Source organism: Dermacentor silvarum, chromosome 1, assembly GCF_013339745.2.
Source record: "Dermacentor silvarum isolate Dsil-2018 chromosome 1, BIME_Dsil_1.4, whole genome shotgun sequence".
In the NCBI taxonomy this organism is placed as follows: Eukaryota; Metazoa; Arthropoda; class Arachnida; order Ixodida; family Ixodidae; genus Dermacentor; species Dermacentor silvarum.
This window is the reverse complement of record NC_051154.1, coordinates 46379786-46405779: the sequence shown is the minus strand read 5'-3', so window position 1 is coordinate 46405779 and position 25994 is coordinate 46379786. Positions and strand designations below refer to the sequence as shown.

The 25994-nt window shown below is 41.9% G+C and overlaps 1 protein-coding gene across 1 annotated transcript; it reads right to left on the bottom strand.

Moving 5' to 3' along the window:
- Nucleotides 1-469: 469 nt before the first annotated feature.
- Nucleotides 470-19618, bottom strand: LOC119462100 (zinc finger protein 184-like). Its single transcript, XM_037723449.2, has 4 exons — nucleotides 17496-19618; nucleotides 5369-5559; nucleotides 3857-4187; nucleotides 470-3321 (listed from the first exon to the last, which is right to left on the bottom strand). The coding sequence occupies exons 1-4, from the start codon at nucleotides 19107-19109 to the stop codon at nucleotides 2263-2265; spliced, it is 3195 nt and encodes a 1064-aa protein (XP_037579377.1). The 5' UTR covers nucleotides 19110-19618; the 3' UTR covers nucleotides 470-2262.
- Nucleotides 19619-25994: the final 6376 nt, after the last annotated feature.

Genomic DNA, 25994 nt, shown 5'->3' with positions numbered 1-25994 from the left:
GAGCACAATGCCAGTTGGTGTTAGTGTGGCATATATGCATGCACATCTCTGATCTCTAGAGTAAAGTCACACACCGGCACAGAAGTGCCAATCATAATCATATCGGCGCTCTGCAGCTTCTAACCTAGACAGCATTCCTTTTTTTTTTTGCGGATCATAGATCAGTATCATCTGTGGGGGACAGTTTTTCTTGCTTGGTGTTCCTGTCCCTACAAATGGAATGGTTCCAAGCTGATTCGGGAAAGAATGTACACCAGCAATAATTTGAGGATTGTGAGAATTGTTGCTTATGTTTGCTACAAAGGTGCTAGGATGTCGACAGCTCACTGACATATGTTAAAAATGTGCAGCCAGGTTTAAAGCTTACGTATTACAAAAAAGACGTCACAAATTTAGGCTTTCATTTCAAGGCAAATATAAGCCTCGCAATGAAGTGTATATTTCATACAATTCGCTTGAACATCTCAGGACAAACGTGATAAAACTGGTTCATATGCAGCAAAGCATTGCATTCAGGAAACATTTACATTGACCTTCCTGCTTGCAGTGCTTCTTTCCATAGTGATGCTTAGGGCAGTAAGCACATGAAACAATGAAAATGAGGACACAATGACATATAAACACAAAGAATAACTTAAAACTGTTGTACATGGCCACAAAAATGGACAGTTCCTTTTGAGGTAAAGGACTAATGCAATATGTAACAAGCATGCTGAACTGTAAAAAGCAAAGTCATTCATAATTTTGCTTAGCACAACACTTAAGCTGTGATGCAATCCTACTGTGAACCAAAGTGCAGTCTGCCTTTAACAGCCCACTCTGTTCACTGCTCGTGCGCTGTTGCTGTGAGTATTGAACAGATGATTTTTACAAAAATGTTCATAGCAAATGCTAGCTTGCGACCTCAGATTTCTTGGAAAGCCTGTGGATTATGCTTCATGTCATTTCACATATTACAATGCTTGGTTCCCTGTCAGACCTAGAAGCAAACATCCTAAAGCATGTTACAGACTTGCCAAAGTACACATGAACAACATTCACATAGCAGTCTACTTATAAAGGCATTAAGAGTATTAGAAAATTCAATAATTGAAGTATGTACACAGACCAATCTTACAGAGCTTCACTATACAGTTCATTGCAGACAAAGCCCACTGCTACAACCTGTTATTATAAGTGCTATCTTTATAAGTGGACTGCAATGTATATCATTTATTCAAAATGAATATGAATGTCTAAACATTTTGCAATGATAAAATTAAACTTCCACGGGCAAAAAAATTACATAAGCTTTGCAATTTTTTACCGCTTTCAATGATCATAAAATTTAAAAAAATAGTATAGAAGGCGTGAACTACAGATATATTTCTATGAAACACTCGGATGAAGAGTTATGAAGTGACTGAAAGCGATACAAGCTTAAAATTGAAAGCTTCCATAAGAACACACAAAAATAAGAATAAAAACACTGGGCTGGTTTTTACATGCTCTCATGTTATATAAATAAACGAAGAAGACATGAACTAAATATATTGAATTTTGATCTCTCTGATGAGTGAAAGCTGAATAAGTGACCATAACTATGCAAGCTTGTAACAATAATTCTGTAAGAAAAGGAAAACGTGCTTTGTAATGCCACATTGAGTTTCTCACATTTTAATGTTATATAATGCTTGCTATGACTATAAAAATAAAGACATACTAGTATATATCGGAAAGTTTACTTTCAAATCAGAGGAGCACTGCTTGCTTGTAAATTTTATTTTCCTATGGGTGATAAAAATAAACCACAAGTAGGTGTATGCTTTGCACAAAAACTTCTACAAGTGGAAACACTGGGTGATGATAGATGTACTTAACACCTACTATGGTCAGACATTCTAACGCTACTTTTAGCAACTTGAATGAATACTACAAAACTTAAAAAGCTTAGTGAATGCTAAAGTTGAGAACACACAGAGAAATGGTTCACTTGAGTGAGTCTCAGTGTTGCAAATACCCATTAAATCCTCTGTGGGTAACATCTTTTTCAATGTTTCTACACCTCAACAAAGTGAAACTTCAGCATTACTCATTTCAAAAAAAGTTGCAGCACAGCCCAGGTCAGAAATTTACTTGCATAAGCCTGTGAACTATACTTAACCTCCATCCTCAACCCAGTATGATTCATGCACAAAGCACACAGCACTCCTGATAGCAGTCCACAAGAGCAACAGTCCTGCCCAAGAAATTGCAGGCAAGTGATGGGAAAATGAAAGATTTTCACAATAACATGAGCGAGTAAGTGTCTGTTTCTAAGTGTGGGATTTGTTGCATTTCAAAAAGATCCCGTTGCTGCTGTGCATGCTGCCGAGCTGGCTGTAGGTGCTGTGGGTGCATCTGTGACGGCTGCAGCTGTAGCTGCTGCAAGTGCAGCTGCTGCAATTGTGCCTGCTGTTGCAGCTCAGGCCGCTCCACTGGAAGCTGTTGTGGGCGGTGTGGCTGCGGTTGCTGCGAGGCATCCACCTGCGTGGGTGGGGGCACCAGAGGAAGCTGGGTAGCCACAGGGGCAGTGGACACAGCAGCTGCTTTTGCTGTGTGGTGGCGTGGCCTCCTGGCCTGTGGTACGAGGGTGGAGCGGTCAAGTTTAGCGGGCATGGGTATGATGACAGGCGGCTTTTGTACTGTCGTCGTGCGTGCAGGAGGATGCTGTGCTGCAGTGGGGCCATCAGGCAACCGCTTCCGCTTACCAGGGCCTGACATTACAGCTTTGTGTGCACTCTTAAGATGCACCTTTAGGTAGGACCTCGAGACGAATCCTTTGTTGCATAGTGGACAGAAAAGCTTGAAGTCCTTCGTGTGACTTGTGACAACGTGTCGTTTGAGGCTGTTCCAGACGCGGAAGGTTTTCCCACAATAGCTGCAGCGCATGGGGCGCTCCCGAGTGTGCATGCGTATGTGCATTGACAGCGTCAGCCGGCTATTGAACTTCTTATCACAATAAGGACAAGTAGTAGTCGGGCCATTTCCATGCACACACACACGATGGGCCACCAGGCTAGAACCATATTTGTAAAAGACATTGCAAAGTTCACAGTAATACTCCCAACTGCGATTTCCACTGTAAGGCCGTGGCCGGGGTGTCCTCTGTTTGTCATGCGAGAGGCGATGAAGGTTTAGTGATCGTGTCAAGGCAAAGCGCTTGTTGCAAGTGGGGCACTCATAAGGCAGGTCACTGGAATGCGCCTGCATGTGCTGCTCATAGTGACCCTGAGTCTCATACATGTTTCCACATTCGGTGCATGTGAAACCAAGCCCACGGTCATGGTGCTCCTTGTGTATCTGCACAGCATGAAAACATTTGTAAGACTCACAAAAGAACAGAGAAGAGGTGGATAATTTCTTCTGATTGCAAGCTATGCCTAGGGCCAGCACACAAGTGAACAAGCAGAGAATTCCACTAAAGACATGACACACCTGTAGAACTAATGATACAAAGTCTTATATGTCCTATATGATGTAGAGTATTGCAGATACCATAAGTAATGCAGAGCATGCACAAATATATAATAATTGAAGATTTGATGTCATGCAAATATGTAATGTTCAGGAATAGCACACTACAGACATGCTCAAAAATGTGATGATCGAAGTAGCAATGAGGCTTGCTAGCTTGTTCTATGATGACTGTAGAAAGGACACATGCTGAGATGGAGCCTGACACTAGTGTTTAAGACAAGGAAGTTTATCTTCATACTAGTTGCAACATCATGATGTTAATATTACATGGTAGAATGACAGAAAAGTGCACAAGGGGCTTTGTACCTCAAGCAGATGTTACTTGTTTTAATCACCGTGCACTGCATCTTTGGCTTACCTTGTAGGTTTCCTCGGCTGTAAAGGTACGCTTGCAGCTCTCGCAGCGGAAGAATTGGGCCTGGTGCACACAGCGCACGTGCTTGGTCAATTCGAACCGGAATGTGAAGCCTTTGTTGCATTCACTGCATGTATGGGGATACTTTCCAGTGTGGGTAACTTCATGTTGCCTGAAGCTCTTGCTGCTGTATGTCACGTAGGAACACAGGCTACAGTGCAACTTCTTTACCAGTGTCATAGTTGCATAGTCGTCTTCAGTGAGCATACTGGCATGCATGAGTACCATGTGTTGTTGGAATCGCTTTTTCTCCAGGAACTTCTTTGGGCAATGGCTAAAAAGAAAAAAAAAAAAGGTGAGGAAACACAAAATAAGCTCTTTAAGTCAATGTATTTGCTGACTATTACTTGTTAAACATCTTGGCTCCTTCAATGCACCTGGAGCCCATAAAGCACTCCTATCAGAAATATTTTCATGCATTCTATGATGGTTCTAAGACACTGTCCAAGAGATGTGCCCCCAGGAAAATTTTAAGGGGTAAAGTAACAGTGGAGTCAGAGAAACGTGAAACATTACAACTCGGCTTCCAGCTCCTCAGTATGTCTTCCCTAAAAACTTAAATCACTACCCATTGCCCCCAGTCAATGCAGGCTTTTCAGATGACAGCTTACGCCACAGCCTGAAAATGCAATGATGCACATACAGAAACACGCCACCATAGGAGGCAGCAAAGTTTTTCCATGGTTTGATGTATAGTACTTGTCTGTGCAAAGCTTCCTGCAACTACTGCAATGTACTCTTGTGAGGGATGGATGAATGCCAAATGTCTGCTAATGAAACAGAAGAGCTCTGTGGTCGCATGCTGCCATGTGTTGGAGATCAATGATAAACACAAGTGAAAACACATTTAGATCTCACTTTAGTTTACCTAACAGAACAAAATGATTCTCAATCACTGTGTGAAGCTAAATTGACCTTCAGGAGAGGCCACTCACTTGCAGCAGTAAGACCTAATAATCTCAGTAGTTATGGAAGGGCACAACTTCTCTGCTACCCCATAAAAAAGAAGTCCTAACTGGGCATTCAAAAGACAATCTTTCAGTAGCCTCTGCTGCTAATTAAAGCACAATGTTTAATGTCACAGCTATAAAATTACCCATGTTCATTGCTTAGTAATATGACGTACACATAATGAGCAGTGAACTACACATAATGAATTCAAAGCGATGCTTTTTAAGGTTACAGCAGCTCAATTTCACATGTTAAAACAGTAGAATTCCCCCCCCCCCCCCCCCCCTATGGACAACAGTACTAACAAACCAGATTGTTGCACTAGACTAGTACTCACTGCAGAAAAAAAAAAGTGACCACAACTTAATGAAAAACTTTGGAAAAGCTTAAAACATGCATGCACAGATATTGAGGAAAGTGCAGCATGCATTACCTTTCCAACCTGCTCTTACAAAAAGTGGCTTACACAACAGAAAATTTAACAACAATAACTGTACAACAAACCTGCAGCCATATTGGAAATCTCTTGTGTGCACACGCTTGATGTGCTTCAACTTGTAGTTATTAGTCGTGAACTCCTTTGGGCAATGGGGGCATTTGTACATGCGCGTTGTGTTATGGATTTTGCGATGCTTGCGTAGGTTACTTGCTGTAGTGTACTTTTCTTGGCAAATATCGCACGTGAATGACCGGACCTGCACCAGAAAAAATGACATCATTATGTAAAATCAAAATCCCATGCCAAGGGTTCTGCTCATGAACATTGTACTGCTGACATGTCAAACTGCTACAAAAGTGACTAAAAATGGGCTAAAGATTTCTGACACATAGCGTAGCACTTCTGCAACATGGGAACATGTGACAGGGCTTCTTCCTTCTTGCTTCCTGAAGCCCATCAGTAATTGCAGGCAGAGGTCACCTTTTCGAGCGGTACCTGTTATGGGTTCTTTCAGCTCTCAGCATGTCTGCATCCAGGCTACTCCACAAAACTAGCTACCTTGCAAAACCACTGCAGTTACTTCCATTAACTGCATGTAGGATGTCCGTTTTTTTCAACTTCACATCATTCTAACAGGCAGGGACCTCAAGTTGTTGAAAAGCATGCAGGTCATATGGTGTTCCCCAATCTCTTTTTTGAAAAGCAATGCTGAACTTAGCCTGTGGACTAAGGCTTTTGGCTGAAAAAGAACCTTTCAGGGACACAAACATCCAGTTTTTTGCAAATTATCTATAATGCAGGAGTGCACACATGCACTTAAAAATTTTGAGGCTAATGAGAATGCAGGAGTGAAAAAATCACTTCGGTCATCACTGTTTGCATGTTATTGCAAAGCTCATTATGAATAAACCTTTGCAACAATGACTATAAGCATGAGGCTGCAAGTGCCTCCTGCTATGCCTCATCAGAAAAAGTTACTAAAATTTGTAAAGCACCATTTGGAAGGCTTCTACCACAAGAATGTTTAAAGGATTTTTTAGAAGTAGCCAATAGTAAAAATGATGCAAGCAGGCAAACTGCCCTCCTCACTCTCCTTCTGCCTTGGCCAATGCCTGCAAACAACATTTTATGGTAACCTTGAAAAGACCTACCTTACAAGGTTACTTACACAAGCACACTGCAAAAAGTAGAAAAATAAAGAACCAATAGGCAGAGCATTGTTACCACACCATCCCAGCTGAGGGAGAATGGGGAAAGTAAATATTCCACTCATTATATCTATATTTATATAAGGCCCTTTCCAAAAATCCCTTTGGCGCTATATTCCTTAAGGCACTATACTCATTCCAACGTATTGCTCAGGTTTCAAGAAAGGGGTGTTTCAGGGCCCCCTTAAATTTCTGATATAACGAAAAGTAAAGAAAATTACATTTTTGTATTATACAGTGGACACGAAAAACTTGTTTCAAAAGTGCAGTTTTTTAGATGTCAGTTCAACAAACCATGTTTTGTGTGCGTGTGTGTTGTCTTTGTCAACAGTATTTTAATGAGTCACATGATGTAATAACACTATAGGTCACAGTATTAAATGACCTGACACTGCAAAAGGCCTCTACAATTACAAATGACGATTGATGGTTTCTCAGTTAGCTCGTTAGTCAGCACTGATGTTTTGCAATGTTGCCTTGTCCTAACTCAAGAGCAGCTTTAGGCATAATAGGTTTTAATCACAGTACAGAATACCATGGTTCATGCAAAAACATTTTTAAAATTTTCTAAAAGACTTTCGAAAATTCATAACATACCAAACTGGCCAAATTCCAGCATCTAAAATTTAACCTATGCCACTTTACACATAAGCAACATGACTCAGAAAGGCTCCCCTTTTTTATTTTGGGTGTATTAATATTGCAGGGTCCTTTGTGCTTAATTGAAACCAATTTTTGAATGAACCAATATAATTAACTACAAACAATAATAAGACTGATAACTTGATACCAAAGTTGATTTTATAATGCCAGACTTGCCATTATAGACGTTACTGTGATGTCATGAAACAGACCAACATTTGTTTTGTGCAGCAATAAGGCTAAATAAGATGGTGTTGCCCATAAAAACAATAAAGAAGAGTGCTACATGCATTTTTTATGACTGCACTTGTATCTGGAAGCCACTGCAATTGCAGGAATGAAGCAACCCAGTGTATCATGGCATGATGCATCCATCACTTTACAGGTATTGAAACTAAAACAGCTTTGTAGAAACAAGTACTATAGTAAATTATTTAGTGTTTTCCAATGCTTGCTAAGATTTATTCTAGGATAGAGAGGGTTTGGCCTTTATTTAACACAAAAAGTTGAAAATGCCACATCAATACTCCTTTAAAACCAGTTTTTCAAAAGTTGTTTTCAGACATTTTCATGGGAAACTCTGTGGCATCTTCTGAAAACGTTAGCTGCAGAGCTGACAACCCTTAAACTACAGGGGCATACCTGCCAAATTTTACGTGTTTGCTTACAATTGTCACAATGACACCAAAATTCTTGTTTTTGCACGCAGTTTAGGGCAAAACTGAGTTCAGAAGGAAGCAAAAACAGTTGACGACTTATTTTTCAGAGCCTAGTTTTTCGAAGAACCTACTTGCATCACCGCCATTCACTCCACAGATTCAAAGTACAATGGCAATCGAGATTTGTGCCACCATTACTTGAATATTTTATTAGTAAACTTCATGAATATTTTTGTTTGTGTTGCAAGTAATTCTAGGTGCAACTGTAGAGCAGAGGGCCTCTTCACAACATCAGTATATAGAATGTCCCAGCCAACGTTAGCCAAGCTGTTTATTTATTTTATTTATTTACCCTCAGGGCTGAAGCATTACAGAGGGAAGTGGGTAGAGAATAAGACATAGTGTACAATAATATGACAAAGCATGGTAAGGCATGGTAACTCCTAATTATACAATGTTAGCTAAGGCAGATTTAAATCGGGTGTTATCATTAATGGAAACAATGTCGAAAGGAAGGCGATTCCAATCTTGTGAAGTTCGAGGTAAAAAAGAGTAAAGAAAGTTTTTAGTATGACATGGCTCGATACCAACCTTAAAGCGATGGTCAACACGGTCAGATATATAATGTGGCTGAAGAATGAATTCGTCATGGAGGGTTGTGTGATAGTAAAGCCGATAAAAAAAGTTCAAGCGGAATTTTTTTTGGAGGGATGCTAGTGATGAAAGAGAGATATCAGATTTCATAGAAGTTATACTGGCAGTGCAGTTATAACAGGAACAGATGAAGCGAGTAGAGCAATTCTGTACCATTTCTAGTGACGCAACCAAATTGTTAGTGCTTGGATCCCAGACTGGAGTGGCATATTCTAATTTAGATCGAATGAGTGTTTTATATAACAAGAGCTTTAAAAATGAAGGAGCTGCTGAAAAGTTACGGTGTAAGTGACAACCTAACATGCGATTAGCGTTGTTAATTATCTTCTCAATATGCAAAAACTAACTTAGATTAGATGTGATATGAACGCCTAAATATTTATAGGATGAAACCGCGTCTAAGGGAGAGTTGTTCAGGTAATATGGAAAAGGACTAACAGATGCACGAGAGACACGCATCACTTTACACTTGTTAATATTTAATTCCATTTGCCAAGTATTGCACCAGTTAGATATAGAATTTAGATCTGACTGAAGAATGTTAGCATCGTTATCAGTAACTATTTCACGGAAAATTACACAGTCATCAGCGAAAAGATGAATGTTAGAAGAAACTAAAGAAGGAACGTCGTTAATGTAAATGAGAAATAGAAGGGGGCCTACTACGGATCCTTGTGGGACTCCAGATTGAACAGCACAAGCCTGCACCACTGGGCAAGCCCACTAGACTGACGTCACGAACCGAACGGCCCACCAGGAATTTATACACACACCCCCAACACCCCCCTAACAACCCCCCCAGGAGGATCCCGACAGCCCCCCAAAATTATTCCAGATTCCAGACCAACCCCCCCCCCCCCCCCCACCCCTCTTTCAGACAGGCACTAATCCTGGAAAAAAAAGATATGCTGATCCCATGCACTGTGGTGATCACTATCAAGAAATCTTTACTCTTTGCAGAGGTGGACGCTACGTGGCCTTAATTTTAAGGCCCAATTTTGATGTTCAGCGTGCAGACCACAGCGCGCAGACGACAGTGCTATTCAGCGACCCGCAGGGAGGACGACATCAGAGGTTGACATGGTGGCTGAGTATTTAATTTACAGACGGCATCCTGGAGAGCTGGCTTCACAGCAAGCGCTGCTAATGCTTGCGTGCGAATAAGTCAAGAGAAAACCAATGTTCCTTGCTTTGTCATCAGCTGCAATGAAGATACTGCTTCTTCCCCTAGGAACTGCTGCCGTTAAAAGAAGCTTTTCCACCATGAACAGGATCCTAACATCAGATAGATGTCACATGACACTGGCTCATGTCGACGCGCTGATGAAAATTTCTATCGAAGATCCAAGTGTACCTAATATTAGGAACGCAATAGATGAAGAAAACAAGAAATATTTGCAGTTTGTGGACCGAGCCTACATGTTGTGGGCCAAGAAACCTAGTTGGGTATTGTAGATATGTGCAAGGTGACACGGTGCAACTGTATAGTTTGTGTAGTTCCAGTTATTTCTTTTTTAATTATTATTTCGTGAATGTGGCAGCCACGGTTGGCCTAGTGATTTCTTTGGATATTGTATGTACCGGATTGTAGCGGACATGATGCGTATATATACTTCTTGGGCGCATATATACTTCTTGTTCTTAGTTATATTTTAATTGTGTTGTTTAAGGTATATGGCTGCTCCGTGTCTATAGTGCTTAGGTTTTTTTTTTTTTTTCGTTTTTTCTTGTGCAAAATGATATTGTACTTAGTTTTGAAAACATCTGCACTTTGTTCTATCAAGACTTTTAAATTAAGAATTTGCTTCACTTTGTTCTGCATAAAAAAAATAAACTTCATGCAATCGAATGAAAACTCTAAACGCTGTCCCCCCCCCCTTATATATTTGCAATTTTCAAACGTGCTGACAGAATGCCAAGGGTGTTTAAATATAGTCTTGAATTTATAATCCCGCAAAACGAGACACACATGTTGGCCTTCTATAGAGAGTTCGTTCGTACCCGCCTGTCTGTACCTGTCTGTCTTCACCTTCGTTGTAGTATTTTTTGCGCAACATCAGCTCGACATGCACCAACAAAAACGAACTCCCTTGTAACATGTGGTTTAATATGCTTGCTTAAAAGGTTAATTAGTGTACTCCTGCAAATTAGCAGCTTTTCCGTCACCATTTGTTGAAAAAATGCGTTCAGCCTTAATTAACCAAAACAATGTGCTAAAAAGAGTGCTAGCCCCTTGAACCTCTTCCCCACCCCTGTCCGTGGAGGCAATTGGCTGCCACACTTCAGCCATCTGGACGGGGGCCTCTCCTGCCTTAAGTTGTACCCGACTATAAGATTTGAATATCGTTGTATATTATAATTGCGAAAATGGCTTTTCATTATTCGAAAAGTATTAAATTCGTATTCCATTCAGTCTCAAAAATCCTTACTCGTACACCCCTATAGTCGGGTACAACTTAAAAAGGCAGAAGAGGCCTTGCCCAGATGACCGAAGTGCGGCAGCGACTAAAGAAATAGTCCCACTCAAGAGCTCCGCCCAGTTCGAAGCGCGGGCAACCATGTTACCCGTCGGTGGAGTCACTGGCCGTCCGGCTCATGATGGCAGTTTAGAGTGCACGCCCATTGGTGGAGGTTCCCGCGTATCCGCCTTTGAGGGCAAAATGCCGCTGCCTTCTATAGCTGTACTCGACTATAGTTAACATTGTGAGTAACAAAAAGTTTTGATATTTTCCAACAAAATGTATTATTGTTTGGCCGTGACTGTACTATTTAAATTTTGAGGTTGGCAGATCTGCATGCACTAGACCTGCATCCCATAGCCCACACATTCTTTTATCATGGTGCCACATCAGAATGTAAAAATTTTCTAAGAAAATTGGAGTTTCTTAAATCGAAGCATCAATTGCGATAGCAAATCATTACACAGTTATACGAAGTAAGGATAGTAGTTTTATCGGCCATATAAACTTGTAAACATTATTAGCTTACTAACTTAATTAACAAGCGTGGTGTCACGCACGCACAAGCAAACATGAAGACATCTCACTTGATGACCACAGACACTCGATATCAAAACGCTGGCGTGAGGAAGCGCGGCAGCAGCAGCAAGTGAATTTACCTTCGTGCTGGCTCTCGCTTAAATGCGAAACAAGTGGCGAGAACACTGCGCACACGAAGCTATCGGCACTCGGCGCACTCTGTCCCCATCAGAGATCGCTTTGCCATACATACGCAGCGGCCACCAGAGTAAAACTCTCTCCCCCCCCCCCCTCCCCTCCCCCTCGGTGCCTTGCGCACGACGGAAGACGGTGCGCTTCCTTTGCACCGGCGAGATCGAACCACCATCGTTGGTTCACCCCCCCTCACATGCCTTCCCTCGCACTTTCAGCATACGGCACACGGCCACGATGCTGTTGCACTTGGACGTTATACGGAACATCACGGCGATGACGACAATGAAAATGCGCCTGAAATGTCCATATAATTGCTATCACAATAAAAAGTAGTAGCTGCTCGGCTCGAATTTCTAGACATGCTCATGCATGTGGCTACTTTGCAGCTCAACTGTTGTAATGCCAATCATGGGGTATTCTCAATGGCAGTGTTCTCGGCCACCTGCACGAACTTGTATTGCTGTTGACTTTGTTGCTGAATAATGTAGCTAGCAATTCACCACTTAAGGATTAATCAAATTTTCACACACATATACAGCTTTAAAATGTAATCAAACAATTACAAAATAATTCAAATGTGATTAATAACAAGTAATCAATTTTCAGTTTTTCTGAGATTGCTACAGTAGTGCAATAAAGAATTGATCAACAAATTAAGTGCCTCTTTGTGCAGTAACAATGTCTTCTGCATAATATAATAATCTTTAATTTTGAAAATAACTTTTTTCAATGGCTAAGATGCATGCCTTGGTGAAGTGGCAAGCCTGTAGACAACCACCACATGCATAGTCCCGTTTCCAGGCAAGTGTGCTTTAAAGGGACACTAAAGCAAAACAATAAATCAACTTAGACTGATAAAGTATTCTTAGAAAACTCTGCTGGCGTTAATTACACTGCAATAGGTCAATTATTAAAAGAGAAAATGAAGCTCAAAGTTAATACTTTTAATTTCGCGCGGTAACCCCGACGTCAGCACTTCAGTGTGACGTCACGACTTCTAAAGTAATTTTTCGTATTTGGGCCACGTTGGCTCAGTAAAAGTTTGCGAAACTTACCATATTCAGTCTTGAGCTCCTTTAGAACAGAATGTAGTCAATCTTTACCGCTAAAAAATTAACTGGGACCTAGAAGACGCTGTCAAAATCTATGACGCCACGGATTGCTGGTGCGGGAACTTCAAGGTGGCGTCGTCACTCGCCTCTGTGTTTTGCATTCTTTTCTGGCTTACCAAGCGGCTTCTCGCGCTAAGAATGGTGTTTTCGGTATTTTGGAAGGTTAATGTACTGATACAGAAGAAATCGTTTTTCCTTTTAGTGTCCCTTTAATAATTGTAATTCAACTATAGAGCCATTTCAACTACTGCGTCAGTCATACATACCATCAGTTCCCGATGACTACACATCAGCACCACGAGAAATAACAAGACTGGCAATGAAAAAAAAAAAAAAAAAGACGGCTAAAGAAGGCTGGTGGCCATGAGGTGGATGCTTACTAGTGGCTGTACATCAATGCTTTCGATGTGCAGTGTTTATACAGCTTAAGTTCGAGAATGCATTAGCCAGACAAAACTATGAAAGGAAGTCTTATCCAACAGGATGAGGCTTGACAGATGGCCAGAACACATTGCAAGTCAGAACTGAACTAAAAAGAAAGAACAGCTATTTTTGCTTAAACTGGAATATTGCAATTTCTTTCACTCCAGGACGAAACCGAAAAGAAAATATAATGGATCTGTTCAAGTTGGCCACCTCTGCCGGAATAATGTAAAACTATTCCAATCTGTCTAATTCCAAATCCGCCATTAGCCCTTTGCAATAGGTCAAAATGGCTGCATCTAAATTGACAGCAAACTCATGTGCATTTCCAAACGAGGTATCATGGTTGAGCCACGAAGCCACAAATGCATGGATGAAAAGCTCCAGAGAAGGGCTGAGATAACATAAAACTATTCCCGATCTGTTTTTATTCCAAATCCGCCGTTAGCCCTCCGCAATAGGTCAAAATGGCTCGGGTCCAGAGCTGAAACCGAGCCATTTGGCCTATCATGGAAGGCTAACGGCGGATTTGGAATAGAAATAGATTGGAATAGTTTTACGTTGTCTTGGCCCTTCTCTGGAGCTTTTCATCCACGCATTTGTGGCTTTGTACAGTTACACATGTACTGTACTTTATACCCAGAATGAATATTTTGCGTAATCACTTGCAAGTGAAATTATAAAAAATGTAGAAGGCAATGTGCAATGGCATGTAAAAGGGGTCTTAGGAGGATATAGCTCTCTGGTGGCGGGAGACCTAATATTACTTTTTGTCAGAAAAGTTCCCCCCCCCCCCCCCCCCCCAGGACTGATTTTTTATTTCTTTTTCTATGATATGAAAGCTCAAGAAATGGGTGTTATTGAGTCACTTTGTATGTGTTCAGAGCAGACATAGCCTTGGAAGGACTCCCATGTAAACAAGCGACATGAGGAACACAAATTCTGAGCAAAGAATTAGCATTAAGTTCTGCATTCAGCTAGGGAAATGGCCTGGTGACGGAGCATCATTGAGAAGCTGTGTCTTTGAATGGCACCAAAGGTTTTGGGAGGGCAGAGATTCGATGCAAGACTATCCCAGGATCAGCCACTCATCTATGTCACATACTGCTGCAAATGTGAAATGTGTAGTGCAGTTACTGCATGAAAATCACCGTGTACTGTGCACATGATATCAGAAGACCTGAAATTGAACAGGGATGTGTCACTAGATCTTATGCAATCATACAAGGAAACAGAAATTGAATGCAAAAATCGTCCCTCGCATACCGACAGACAAACAGATAGAAACCAGACAAACAATTGCTGGTGAACTTTTGGAAAGGGCCAGAAGTGATGGCACATTTATGTTTAGAACGGTGGCAACTGTGCATAAATAGCAGAGAGGACTACTTTGAAAAGGCCTAGAGTCATTGGTTTGCAAGCTGAACAAATTATTTTTTACTAGCATAGTCCTGGAACTTTTCTGACAAAGGTTGTATTATTGCTGAAATAAAAGAGCACTTCCTAGCAGAGCGATCATTTTTTTATCTCACTGGTATGTGAACTGAAGTAGGTGTGATAGAAGTGACGTATTGCTTCTGATGTGCATCCACATTGTAATTTTTTTTCACTACTCGTGGCCTGAAGAACAGCATGTGTAGCCTTTTTTTTTTTTTCCTTTTTCTTTTTTCTTTCTTGTTTTTTTTGTCTTTCCATGCAGCTCAGGAGCACCGGCGAGTTTTTGTGCAAAATAAATTTGTGCTCTTTTTCTATAATTATTGTTAGGTTAAGCAAACAAACTTAAAAACCAGTTAAATCTGGTTTGAACCATCTCTATTTTTTACTCCTGAGTTGAATGGGACCTGAACCGCCCAAACTTAACCAGAACAAAATAACTCAATTTGACTTTCTGCTTCCAATCCCCCCCCCCCCCCCCCCCCTCTCAAGGAATGCTAGTTTCCATTTCCAAACATAAAAATGCATTCAGGGTATGTTAGCAACTGACATAATGGCCATGGCAGCTCACTGTACTATGTGCATGCACATACTCCAGTCAACCATTGATATACTTGTAGAAAAGCTTACAAAAAGGTTTAAACATATCCCGCAATTCAGATAAGTCCAAATTAGAAGCATTTGGATGACGAAATCTGGCCTGGTTCACGAAAGCTTATTATCCAAATATCTCTTGCTGGAAGAATGAGCAAGCAAAGTAGTGTATGACAGCTTTTTTACTGTTAACATTGTTCAATGACAGTTGGCCCAGCAGTTGCGGTGGCACCACTTTTTGCTAGGGTAGTCATAGGGCATTTTATTAGCTCATTGCGGTTTCATTACAAAGCAGGCATATAGGTATTTACTCTGCAGCTGCACTATATTCAGAAAAAACAGATAATAATAAATCTAAGTGCACTGGCAACAGTACATATTCAAGATATTGAATGCCTTTTTTTTGTATGATACAGCTAATGTTTTTCTGCCTTTACACAGTGTTAAATTTTAAAATATGTTCAATATACAATGTACAAAATCAATATGCAGAGCTTATTGTATCATAATTAAAATGTAGTGGGCTGCAACAACTCAACTCGCTGTCAGCACCCAAAAAAGTACTAGGCACTTCATGTTCCATGGCTGGAACCAGCAACACAAAACACTTGCTTAGGAGAGTCCGAAAGAGTTTCTACCTTAGCAACAAGAATCACAGGCAGCTGAGGCTTCCCTCTGAAGTTGTTTTCAAAGCCTTCCATGTTTTCTTTTCACTTTGTTTTCTCTGGTTAGAAATAGTGGATTGAATACCGAAATTAAAAACTAGTGCATGTAGGACAAAGTGACATGCGATGCAACCAAGCAGTAAGCATCGGCAATGTTGTTGCTTGCTCTTTATACTTGAAACTGATAGAACATGGCAGATGACATGGCTTAAGTTCTATGATGACTGTTTGCTTGCTGAGGATGGTTCGACAATGCATTACCTGCACAACATATCAGGTAAGCAAGCAGGCAACGGTTCATCCTTACTTCTTATGAGTCTCTCACTTCCTATTTTGCTTGGTTTACAACTTGCCAGAGTGACATGCACGGGGCTTAAGAACCATCCCTCTAATTACCTCACCGTTGCAGAAAAGTTGTTAAACGCACAAGATCAACTTTTCTTGACACAAGTGCGTTGTGCCAAATGCTGATAATTACATTTCTAATTTGTATTATTGAAAACTTTTTTGAACTTCAATTATTTAAGAAGCCTGTTTAGGTAGATGCAATGATGTGAAATTTCCAGGAATCTTTGAAGCCTAGAAAAATAACTTAGTCTACTTGTCTCTTTGTGTTCCCGTCCTTCAGCGCTGTTCAAAACATTTTGAAGCTTGAGGTGAAAATAAATTGCCTTTAAAAATCCCACATTCATTTTTCTGAATGTGAGAATGAATTATGTACTGAACTGCAGTAGATGACAATAAGAATCAAGATAATTTAGCAAAATCATTGTCCTATTCCACATGCAAAAAATAGTCACTTGGTGTCAAGGTTGACCATCAGTGGCCAAGGCAACACCCACAACAGAGAGCTACACATCATTTGAAGCTCTCAATGTTTAAGGACACACTGCTTGTAGACATACCGGTTATAACATTTTTGAACAAAAGCATGAAAAAACATGTATCAAGCATTGTCTGTAACACTGCACAAAACACACAGCAAAGTCTGCCTATGTTTGACTACAGAGTAAGCAGTCTTAGAATCTCCTAAATATTATCATACGGCAGTTATGCACAAATGTGTGAAAGTTGCCATATGACAATGGCACTGATGAGCGTTAGCCAGTGTTTCAGTTAGGCACAATTAATTGCAATAATTAAATAGCCCAAGGGCACCAAAAAGTAAAATTTCATAGCATCTGTATATGCAGTCTGGAATTGAGAAGTGCAGTGTGGTAGCTACACACAGACTGCACTTTTCATTTCTAGATGGACCTCCCCTCCCCCCGTTTGCTACAAAGAAAATTTTTTTCAGCTCTCTTGCTTAAAAATTTTGTGCAGTAACATTTAAGTTATTGACATTTTCAGAATAATTGACACAGGAAATCCATGGGGGATAAACAGTATATCAGAAAATTCAGTTTTATTCTTTTGTTCGAAAAAACATGCTCTATTTTAGCATTTGCATCACTGGTTGTGCCCTAATATGTAAATGGTTTGTTTTACCTAGAAGCTAGCAATAACATCATTCATTTGTTAAGACATCTGAGCAAATACAAGGTAATTTTACTAATGTCAGTACACAGCATAAGCATGGCAAGCAACAAAAGATAAGTGCAAGAAAGAACTTGACTGTCAGTACTAACCTTGTTGTGAGACTGTACATGAACACGAAGAGTTGACAGGGACTTCAGCTCCTTGTCACAGATGTTACAAAGATAAGTCTGCTCACTTGAGTTTTCTCCAGTTTTAATCTGCATGTGCTTGCGCAAATGTGTCTGAAGCATGTCACGATCTGTGAACACCTTGCGGCAAGTTTCACAGGGAAAGACTTGCTGATCTGGATGAGATTCCATGTAGTGCGCTGCTAATGCGTCCTCACTGTCACATCCGAGGTCACATGTAACACACTTGTGTTCCTTCTGACCAGCACCGTTCTCAGACTCACCCTTGCCTGTTGCTCCATCTTCTCTTGCAGTGCTACTGATTTGCTGTTTCTGTAACATCTCATTTTTGTGAAACTGTGTGTAATGTTTTCGAAGCCCTCGATAGCTCAAGTAGAGCTGGGAGCAACATTCACATCGATAGTCCTTGTGAGTCTCTTCGTGTTTAGCCAAATCCTCCGGAGTAGCAAATCCTTTCCTGCATTTCTCACAGCAGTTAGGCATGCCTTTGCAGTGAGCAGCCTGATGTCGCTCAAGTGTGAATGCGGTTGCAAAGAGCTTGTCACACACATCACATCTGTGTGGATGCTCATTTTTTGGCTTGTGTGTCCATGAATGCTTTTTATACTTTAGTCTTGAACTGAATATTTGACCACATTCCTCGCATGTAAAAGTTTCATCTGATTTTGTTTTGTTGCTCGCTTTCAAGGCTTGCCTCTCCTTAGACTGTTGTTTCAGTGCCTTTATGTTGAGAGGTGCAATTTTGGGAGTTGGGGTTTCTGTCGCAGGACTTGAAACCTTTGCAACAGCAGCAGTCTTTTTTAACGGAGCTGTAGGTTTCCGCACAGGCGCGGACGATTTTTTTGCAGGTGTTGATACTTTCTTGGCCGGTAACGATTTCCTTGATGCCGTCGCTTTTCTCCCAACAGTTGACACCCTTCTTACTGGTGCTGAGACCCTCCTAGTCCGTTTGAGCTTTGGAGCCTTTTCGTACGATTCATCAGACCCGCTCCAATCGGAGTCCCCGCTGTCACGATTAAAATCATCATCTGAACTACTGCTTACGTAACGAACGGTAGCTGCATTGCGAGTCCGGCTCGACCTTCGTGCGGCATCAGGCAATGGTGAAAGAGGCCCGGTCCTTAACCGTATTTTCATAGGATTCTTTTGTTTCCGCCGGTCACTGGAAAGCTCATTTGCGGGCGCGGCATTCGACTGGGCTTCTGAGGGTTCATTCGGCTCCTCCGGATCAGGTACCTGAGGTGCAAGCTCCTCGCAAATTTCCTTCGGTTCCTCCGGCTCCTCCGCCGCAACGGAATCGTCATTCAAGTCATCGGGCAAAGCTGCTGTCTTTAATGTGCATAAAGGTTCCCCGTCAACAGATGGTGATCGTACGAATACTTTGTCATTGACAGCTGTCGCACTGTCACTTTCACAATTGGCCGCACCACCATTTTCAACTCTGTACTTCGAGCAAGTTTTAGCAAAATCTCCAAAAATAATCCGAACATAGCCAGCTGCTGGGACACCAACGGGGAAAACAAGTTTTGTACAAAACGGCTCCACATCGATGTTTATGAATACGCGGGTTTCCATGACCGCGTTTTAGTAGTACAAAGAGATGCTGCAAGCCAGATGATGGCGCTGAGGAACCGCGCGCTTTGCGCTAGCTTACTTACATCGCACAAAACCACTGCGGTCTAAAAATACCGAAAGACTTTTCAATTTTGCATCGTTCTTTCCGGTGACTCAGACGATCGTATAGCATGCAACACGAAACACGGTGGTCCATAGTGCCGTCAGTGATTGCTTCATCACCATTGTTTTCCCAGTGAAGAGCAGTGGCCGAAGTCAATCGTCGTCAAATTCTACCACTCTTGCAGAAACCGTAGTATCGTTCCGGTAACCGCTGTGAAGAGCGCATAACCACGAATATGGCATTCCACAATACAACGAAAGGAAGCGCAGTTCGTCAAGAAGTGTTCACGGTTTACATCACGACCAGCATAAACTGGGATAAACGCTAACGGCGTCGACAAGCTCAATACTGGCACCCCAGTCCGTAGTGGTGGTGGCGGGGGTGGTGGGCGGCGGAGGAAACTCTACGCGTGGTACTAGCAAACACATCCTAGCAACGCTGTGTTAGGCATGTTTCTTTCTGCCAGTTCCGTTAGATGGCGGCACATTCATAATGTGAAACTTATGAAACCAAAACCGAGGAGCATGCCGTGTTCGGTGGTGTAGTAACTTACAATATGGTGTAGTAAGCACTGGTAGTAAGCGCGGGGAAAACTGTCGGACATTGTGCAGAGAGAGAGGTGTTAAACTATCTTCATAATCTGTTTTTATGCCTTTGTTAGCTCATCATAATGAAATAACCTTTTTATGATATTTATTTTTATACTATTTTCTTGTTATTTTGTTTTTATATAACACTTTGATTTGTGTAAAGTTGTTATCGCTTGTTGGATGCATCCTGCTGCTGTTTATTGTGATTATATCGTATGCATTGTAAAACAGGAGGTCTCCCAGACAGTTCTACTTTGGGACCTCCTAATGTACTACCTAAGATGTATGCTTTCTTTGCTCTTGCACTACAAATAAACTTCAAACTTCAACTTTAGTTAGGTTCTACTACTGTAGTATAAAGAAGGCGAACTGGACTCAGAACATTTACAACCACGGTAGGCTTTTCGCGCTGGGCATTTGACCACATATTTAAACCTCCTTGGGTGTTTCCAACAACTTGGAAAAATGTAACGTATCGCTGCAATTGTTGCTGGCCTAGTTGGCTAATGCTACGTACGTTTCAATATTAAATACGTGAAACAGTGCCAATCAAACGCGAATGATTCAATTAATTAAATTCTGGATTGTTACGTGCCAAAACCATGGTTGAATTATGAGACACACCGTAGTGAGGGACTCCGGATTAATTTTGACCAGCTGGACCTCAGCGCATGTCACACGAACGTTTTTACATTTTCAATAATCATAACAAAAGTTGCATGACACCCCTCTCTCGTGGGTACCCCTACTAAGAAAAATAATAATAAAAAAAATTCCACCAACCCTACATATCCACTGAAGTCTTTAGGATGACAGCGAAACTGAAGTATTCCTCAACCACTCCGATGAACTGCGCTGACAGCCCGAGCCATGAAGCAACTCGAAATGCTGCTGCTCATCATCTGGATCTTCGAAATCATGTGCACATGCGATGCCAAAAACAATTATGCAGATCCCACGCACTGCGGGATCAATGTTATATACGAAGCATTTTAACACTGAACGCACAATCTGCATAAATTACGCAGAACGCATCACGAAGTGTATGTGTTATGCGATAGCATTGCACTAGCTGTTTGCACACACGATGACCGTGACAACGGTTTAGTCACACGACAAAATTTGTACATGCTTATTTCTCGTGGAATATCCACGTAATGTCCAGTGGCGTGAAAACTAGTTCTCGCGTGGGAGCAAGCAGCAATTAAGCCCTCGGGCCCTCTGACTTCCTCTCTCCACACACACACACACACACACACACACACACACACACACACACACACACACACACACACACACACACACACACACACACACACATATATATATATATATATATATATATATATATATATATATATATATATATTATTGTACAATACCGATTACCACTGCATTCAATGGAATTAGGAATATGAACATGCGTCAACAATATCAAGTAATTTACACCCTTAAAAACAGACAGTGCAATGCAATAGCATTGCACTGTTTGCACACACGATGACCGTGACCATGGTTTAGTCACACGAGAAAATGTGTGAATGCTTATTTCTCGAGGAATATCCACGTAATGTCCAGTGGCGTGAGAACTATTTCTCGCGTGGGAGCAAGCAGCAAGCCCCAAGTCCTCAGGCCCTCTGACTTCCTCTCTCTCTCTACACACACACACACACACACACACACACACACACACACACACACACACACACACACACACACACACACACACACACACACACACACACACACACACACACATATATATATATATATATATATATATATATATATATATTATTGTACAATACCGATTACCACTGCATTCAATGGAATTAGGAATATGAACATGCGTCAACAATATCAAGTAATTTACACCCTTAAAAACAGACAGTGCAATGCAATAGCATTGCACTGTTTGCACACACGATGACCGTGACCATGGTTTAGTCACACGAGAAAATGTGTGAATGCTTATTTCTCGAGGAATATCCACGTAATGTCCAGTGGCGTGAGAACTAGTTCTCGCGTGGGAGCAAGCAGCAAGCCCCAAGTCCTCAGGCCCTCTGACTTCCTCTCTCTCTCCACACACACACACACACACACACACACACACACACACACACACACACACACACACACACACACACACACACACATATATATATATATATATATATATATATATATATATATATATATATATAATTATAGAATACCGATTACCACTGCATTCAATGGAATTAAGAAACTGAACATGCGTCAACACTGTGAAGTAATTTACACCCTAAACAGTATAATACTTAAAAGTGAATATGGATGTAAATATGGGTACGAGGAGTGCAAATCTAACTCACATCCTCATTCACCTTTAAGGATGTAAATTACTTTACAGTGAATTACAGTTATTTCTATAACTAGTAACCCGCCCCGGTAGCTTATTGTGGCTGTGGCGTTGCGCTTCCGAGCCCGAGGTCACGGGTTCGATCCCGGTCGCGGCGGCCGCAGTTCAGTGAGTACGTAAGGCAAGAAATGTGCCAGAGTTAAAGGCGAAGGTTTGAAAGCGATAGCAAAGTTTAGCATTGCGCTTGAACTCCTCGGACGGTATTTTTTACGCGGATGCGACATGTTGATGTTGGGGTGACGCAGCACACAATTGGCAACATGCGGCGGACGGAAAGAACAGCGTTCTGCCAGCTCGAAAGCGAGATGCTTGCGGCATACGCAGGGATGTTCCGTGCAGGGAAATTCCCCTTTATCGGGGAATGTTGTGCTACAACTTTGGACGAAAGGGGAAAAAAAAAGTTGTCGCAGTTTCACTTGATAGGCGAAGCATATATCAATTGCGATAGCAAATTAGTAGAGAGCTATACGGAGTAAGGATAGTAGTTTTATCAGCTGTATAAACTTGGACATGCAGCAGCACCGGCAACACGCAGAACTGTTGTCGACGCCGTCGGTGTTTTGCCCGCGTTCGCGTCAAACGCGCGCGGCGTTGGTGACTGTTGCCGGTGCCTCTGGGGGCGGCTCGGAGGTTTTCGACGTGATCAGAACGGGACACTCGTCGAGCTGTAGTCGAGCAGCGTCGGAAGTCTTTACCACATTCTCGCTTCACAGCCTTTTTACATAAATAGGCAGTTGGTGCCGCAGCTAAACGCAGCATGAATTGGGCACAGTGCATTAGCGAACATCCGGTTGCATTTCCGACAGCTGATTCTGCAGCCCTTCATGGATAACGGCGCAGAACGCGCGTTAGCTCTCCGCCGTGAGTTCGCTCCCCGTGAAAGCGCGCGTCCTTTGCGCCCTTTCACTCGCACATACAGCTTACGGCGCGCGGCGACGATTTCATCGCTATTGACGTCATACGGAACCTCACGGCGATGGCGACGACGACGGCGACGCCGACGGCAGAAATCCGCTTTGGGGTGTCCATATAATTGCTATCGCAATAAAAGGGAATCTTTGCGATAATGCATTTAGTTTTAAGATTGATGAAGTAATTAGAATTATGCCTTGAGAAACCCATCGCTTTGAGAACCCACAGCGCATCCTTTTCATTGCACAGGCCAAACTTGGAGTCGGTCAGCTTCAAGTTCTAATAGTCTTTGTTGGTGAAAAGCGAGTGTGCTGTTGGGTACAAAATGTGAACTGCAGTTTGTTGCGTCAGTATTTGATAAGGTTACGTGCTCAGAATCGCTAAAAAGCTCCGAACCACCAGTGCTAGTTGGTGCTAGAGCTGTCTACGCGGAAGTATGTCGGAAACCGAAATTAGAAATTGTGTTCTACATATATATATATATATATATATATATATATATATATATATATGTGTGTGTGTGTGTGTGTGTGTGTGTGTGTGTGTGTGTGTGTGTGTGTGTGTGTGTGTGTGTGTGTGTGTGTGTGTGTGTGTGTGTGAACGAGAAGAAAGGAAACCAAGGGGCCCGATTTTTATTAGTCATATCATAAGAAACCAACAATGACACCAAGAACAGCAGAGGGGAAATTAACTGCAGTTGTTCATTGCATTAAAGCAAGGAAAAATAAATCTAAAAGAAAGTGGGTGAAAAATCGACAGCCCGGCCCTGCGAAAGCGTATGTCCGGCGAAGCTGTGGAAAACCCCAACTACAACTGCTGAGGCGGGTATTCTTTAAAAATACGAAATAATAGCCCATGAAGCGAAAAATCTGGCGTTAACATCCGATGGTACCAAAACCCATGTGACCAAGTGCCGACGTCAGGTTTGACATGATAACGAAACGTGAGTCCGTCATCACCTCAAACGTCCCGTGATGACGCCATCACGTCAAAGTTTACGTTATACGTGATACCAGCATCGTCACGACGTCGCCTGATGACGTCATGTGATGACTTCATCACGTCAAACGTGACGTCACGTAATGACATCTTCATCAACTGATGATGTCTCCTGAGGACGTCATGTGATGGCTCTTGGAGAATCAGCACACTGTGCGCTTCCCGCTTCTTTGCACTGTCTCCGGGATCGGCCCACATTTTTGTGTGAGCAGAGGTCGCGCACGCGGACATGAAAAATCCCGACTAACTATAGAGGCTACCAGCTTCGCTGTAGAACAACTGGCCGCAGGTGGGATACGAACGAACGTCTTCGCATTACGCGTGCGATGCTTTTATACAGAGTGTCCCAACTATCATGCACCAATATTTAAAAATAGGCAAATGCCACGTAGCTGGACAGAACCAAGATTTCGCAATGTTGTTTGCCGTCGCTTGGAGATACTCAGATTATTTTTTGCATTCCTTTAGTCTTAATTAATAAATCAATGTATAAAATATTATAATCAGATGAAAAGTGTCAGTGAGAAAACTGTAGAGCAACATGAAAAACTCCCGATACAGCTTTCTGTTGCTCAATAGGTGCTACATAAAAGTGTTTTTCCTAGCGTGAAATAAGCCCGCGAAAACACGCAAAATTGCCGCGCGATTGGCCGCTCGAGGCATTTTGCTGTATTCATCCGCAAGTTTTGATTCATTCTTTCTGAGAAATATTTTGCTAAATAATTGATGACATCAAGATGAAACTTTCTTTTCTGATATTTTTTTTTTTTTGTGCCCCAGAACCGTCCCGTAAGTACGACGTCACGAATGTCGAATTTTGTTTTGTATTTAAGGCGTTTTGTCGCCAGATCTCAAAACTCGCTAAATTGAGCCTTGGGTTTATTCAAAATGTAGTGTAAACAGTAGTCCTTAATTGCTTAATGAGAAAACAGTTAACTATAGATAAATTCAAATGCTTTCAAAATCTGTGACGTCTTGACGAGCCAGTGCGGGGAACTTCGGGGCAGCAGTGCAACCCGGATTTCGTTTCAAGTTTCTGGCCTTACTTCTCAAGGTTTTTTTTTTTTTTTTTTTTTGCTATTGCGAAGCCCAATGTACTAATACTGCTTAATATTTTGCCTTAGTTAAGAGTCAAAATTCTTCACTTGACATAAAATGCAGTGAATGAATTTATTTATCGGATACATTCCCTCCAAATTCTTGCTTTAGAAGGGCGTCAGTTCGAGTTGTGCAGCCAGACAGTTAACCACATTGGAATATGACTTGTATTACATTTAGAGTCAAGAAAAATAACTTTTGTGGAGGCTTTCGTCGTTAGAATGAGACAAAAGGCCAAGTCAAGCTGTTTCTTTGCTGGCGGAATAATTTTTAATAATACAACGGAGGAAGAGGGTGCGCTTTTGTGCCACCACAGTGAAAATCAGATAAAACTGACATCAAGAAACACGAGCGCAGAGTAACTACTCAAAAATGCTACACATAACTGCCAGCCTCTCTGATGTGTACTTCAACAACGGCAAATTCTGTTCTGCGTACCGACCAGCTCAGACGTTCATTGACAGACTATAGGCAAGACGACGAAGTTTCTCTTGGCGGACTGTTGTTTTTCTACCTCCAGCTATTTCTGCGAAATCTCCAGTGTATCTATCAGTCGTCGCTCCTTCGTTCGGTGGCGATTGTGGGGATGCGCGACTCTCACGCATCCCCTGATGTTGTTTTCCCCGCATAGCTCGCGTCTCCTGTAATCCGGCTTCTCCGCGTGACTAAGCGCTGGCGGAGGTCGTGGTGGTTGCGGCGCATTGCGAGAGATGGCGCGAGTGTCGCGATGCTAACGCCACCGAACGGCGGGGTGACTTGGGAGAAACAGGTAGAAGGCGCTT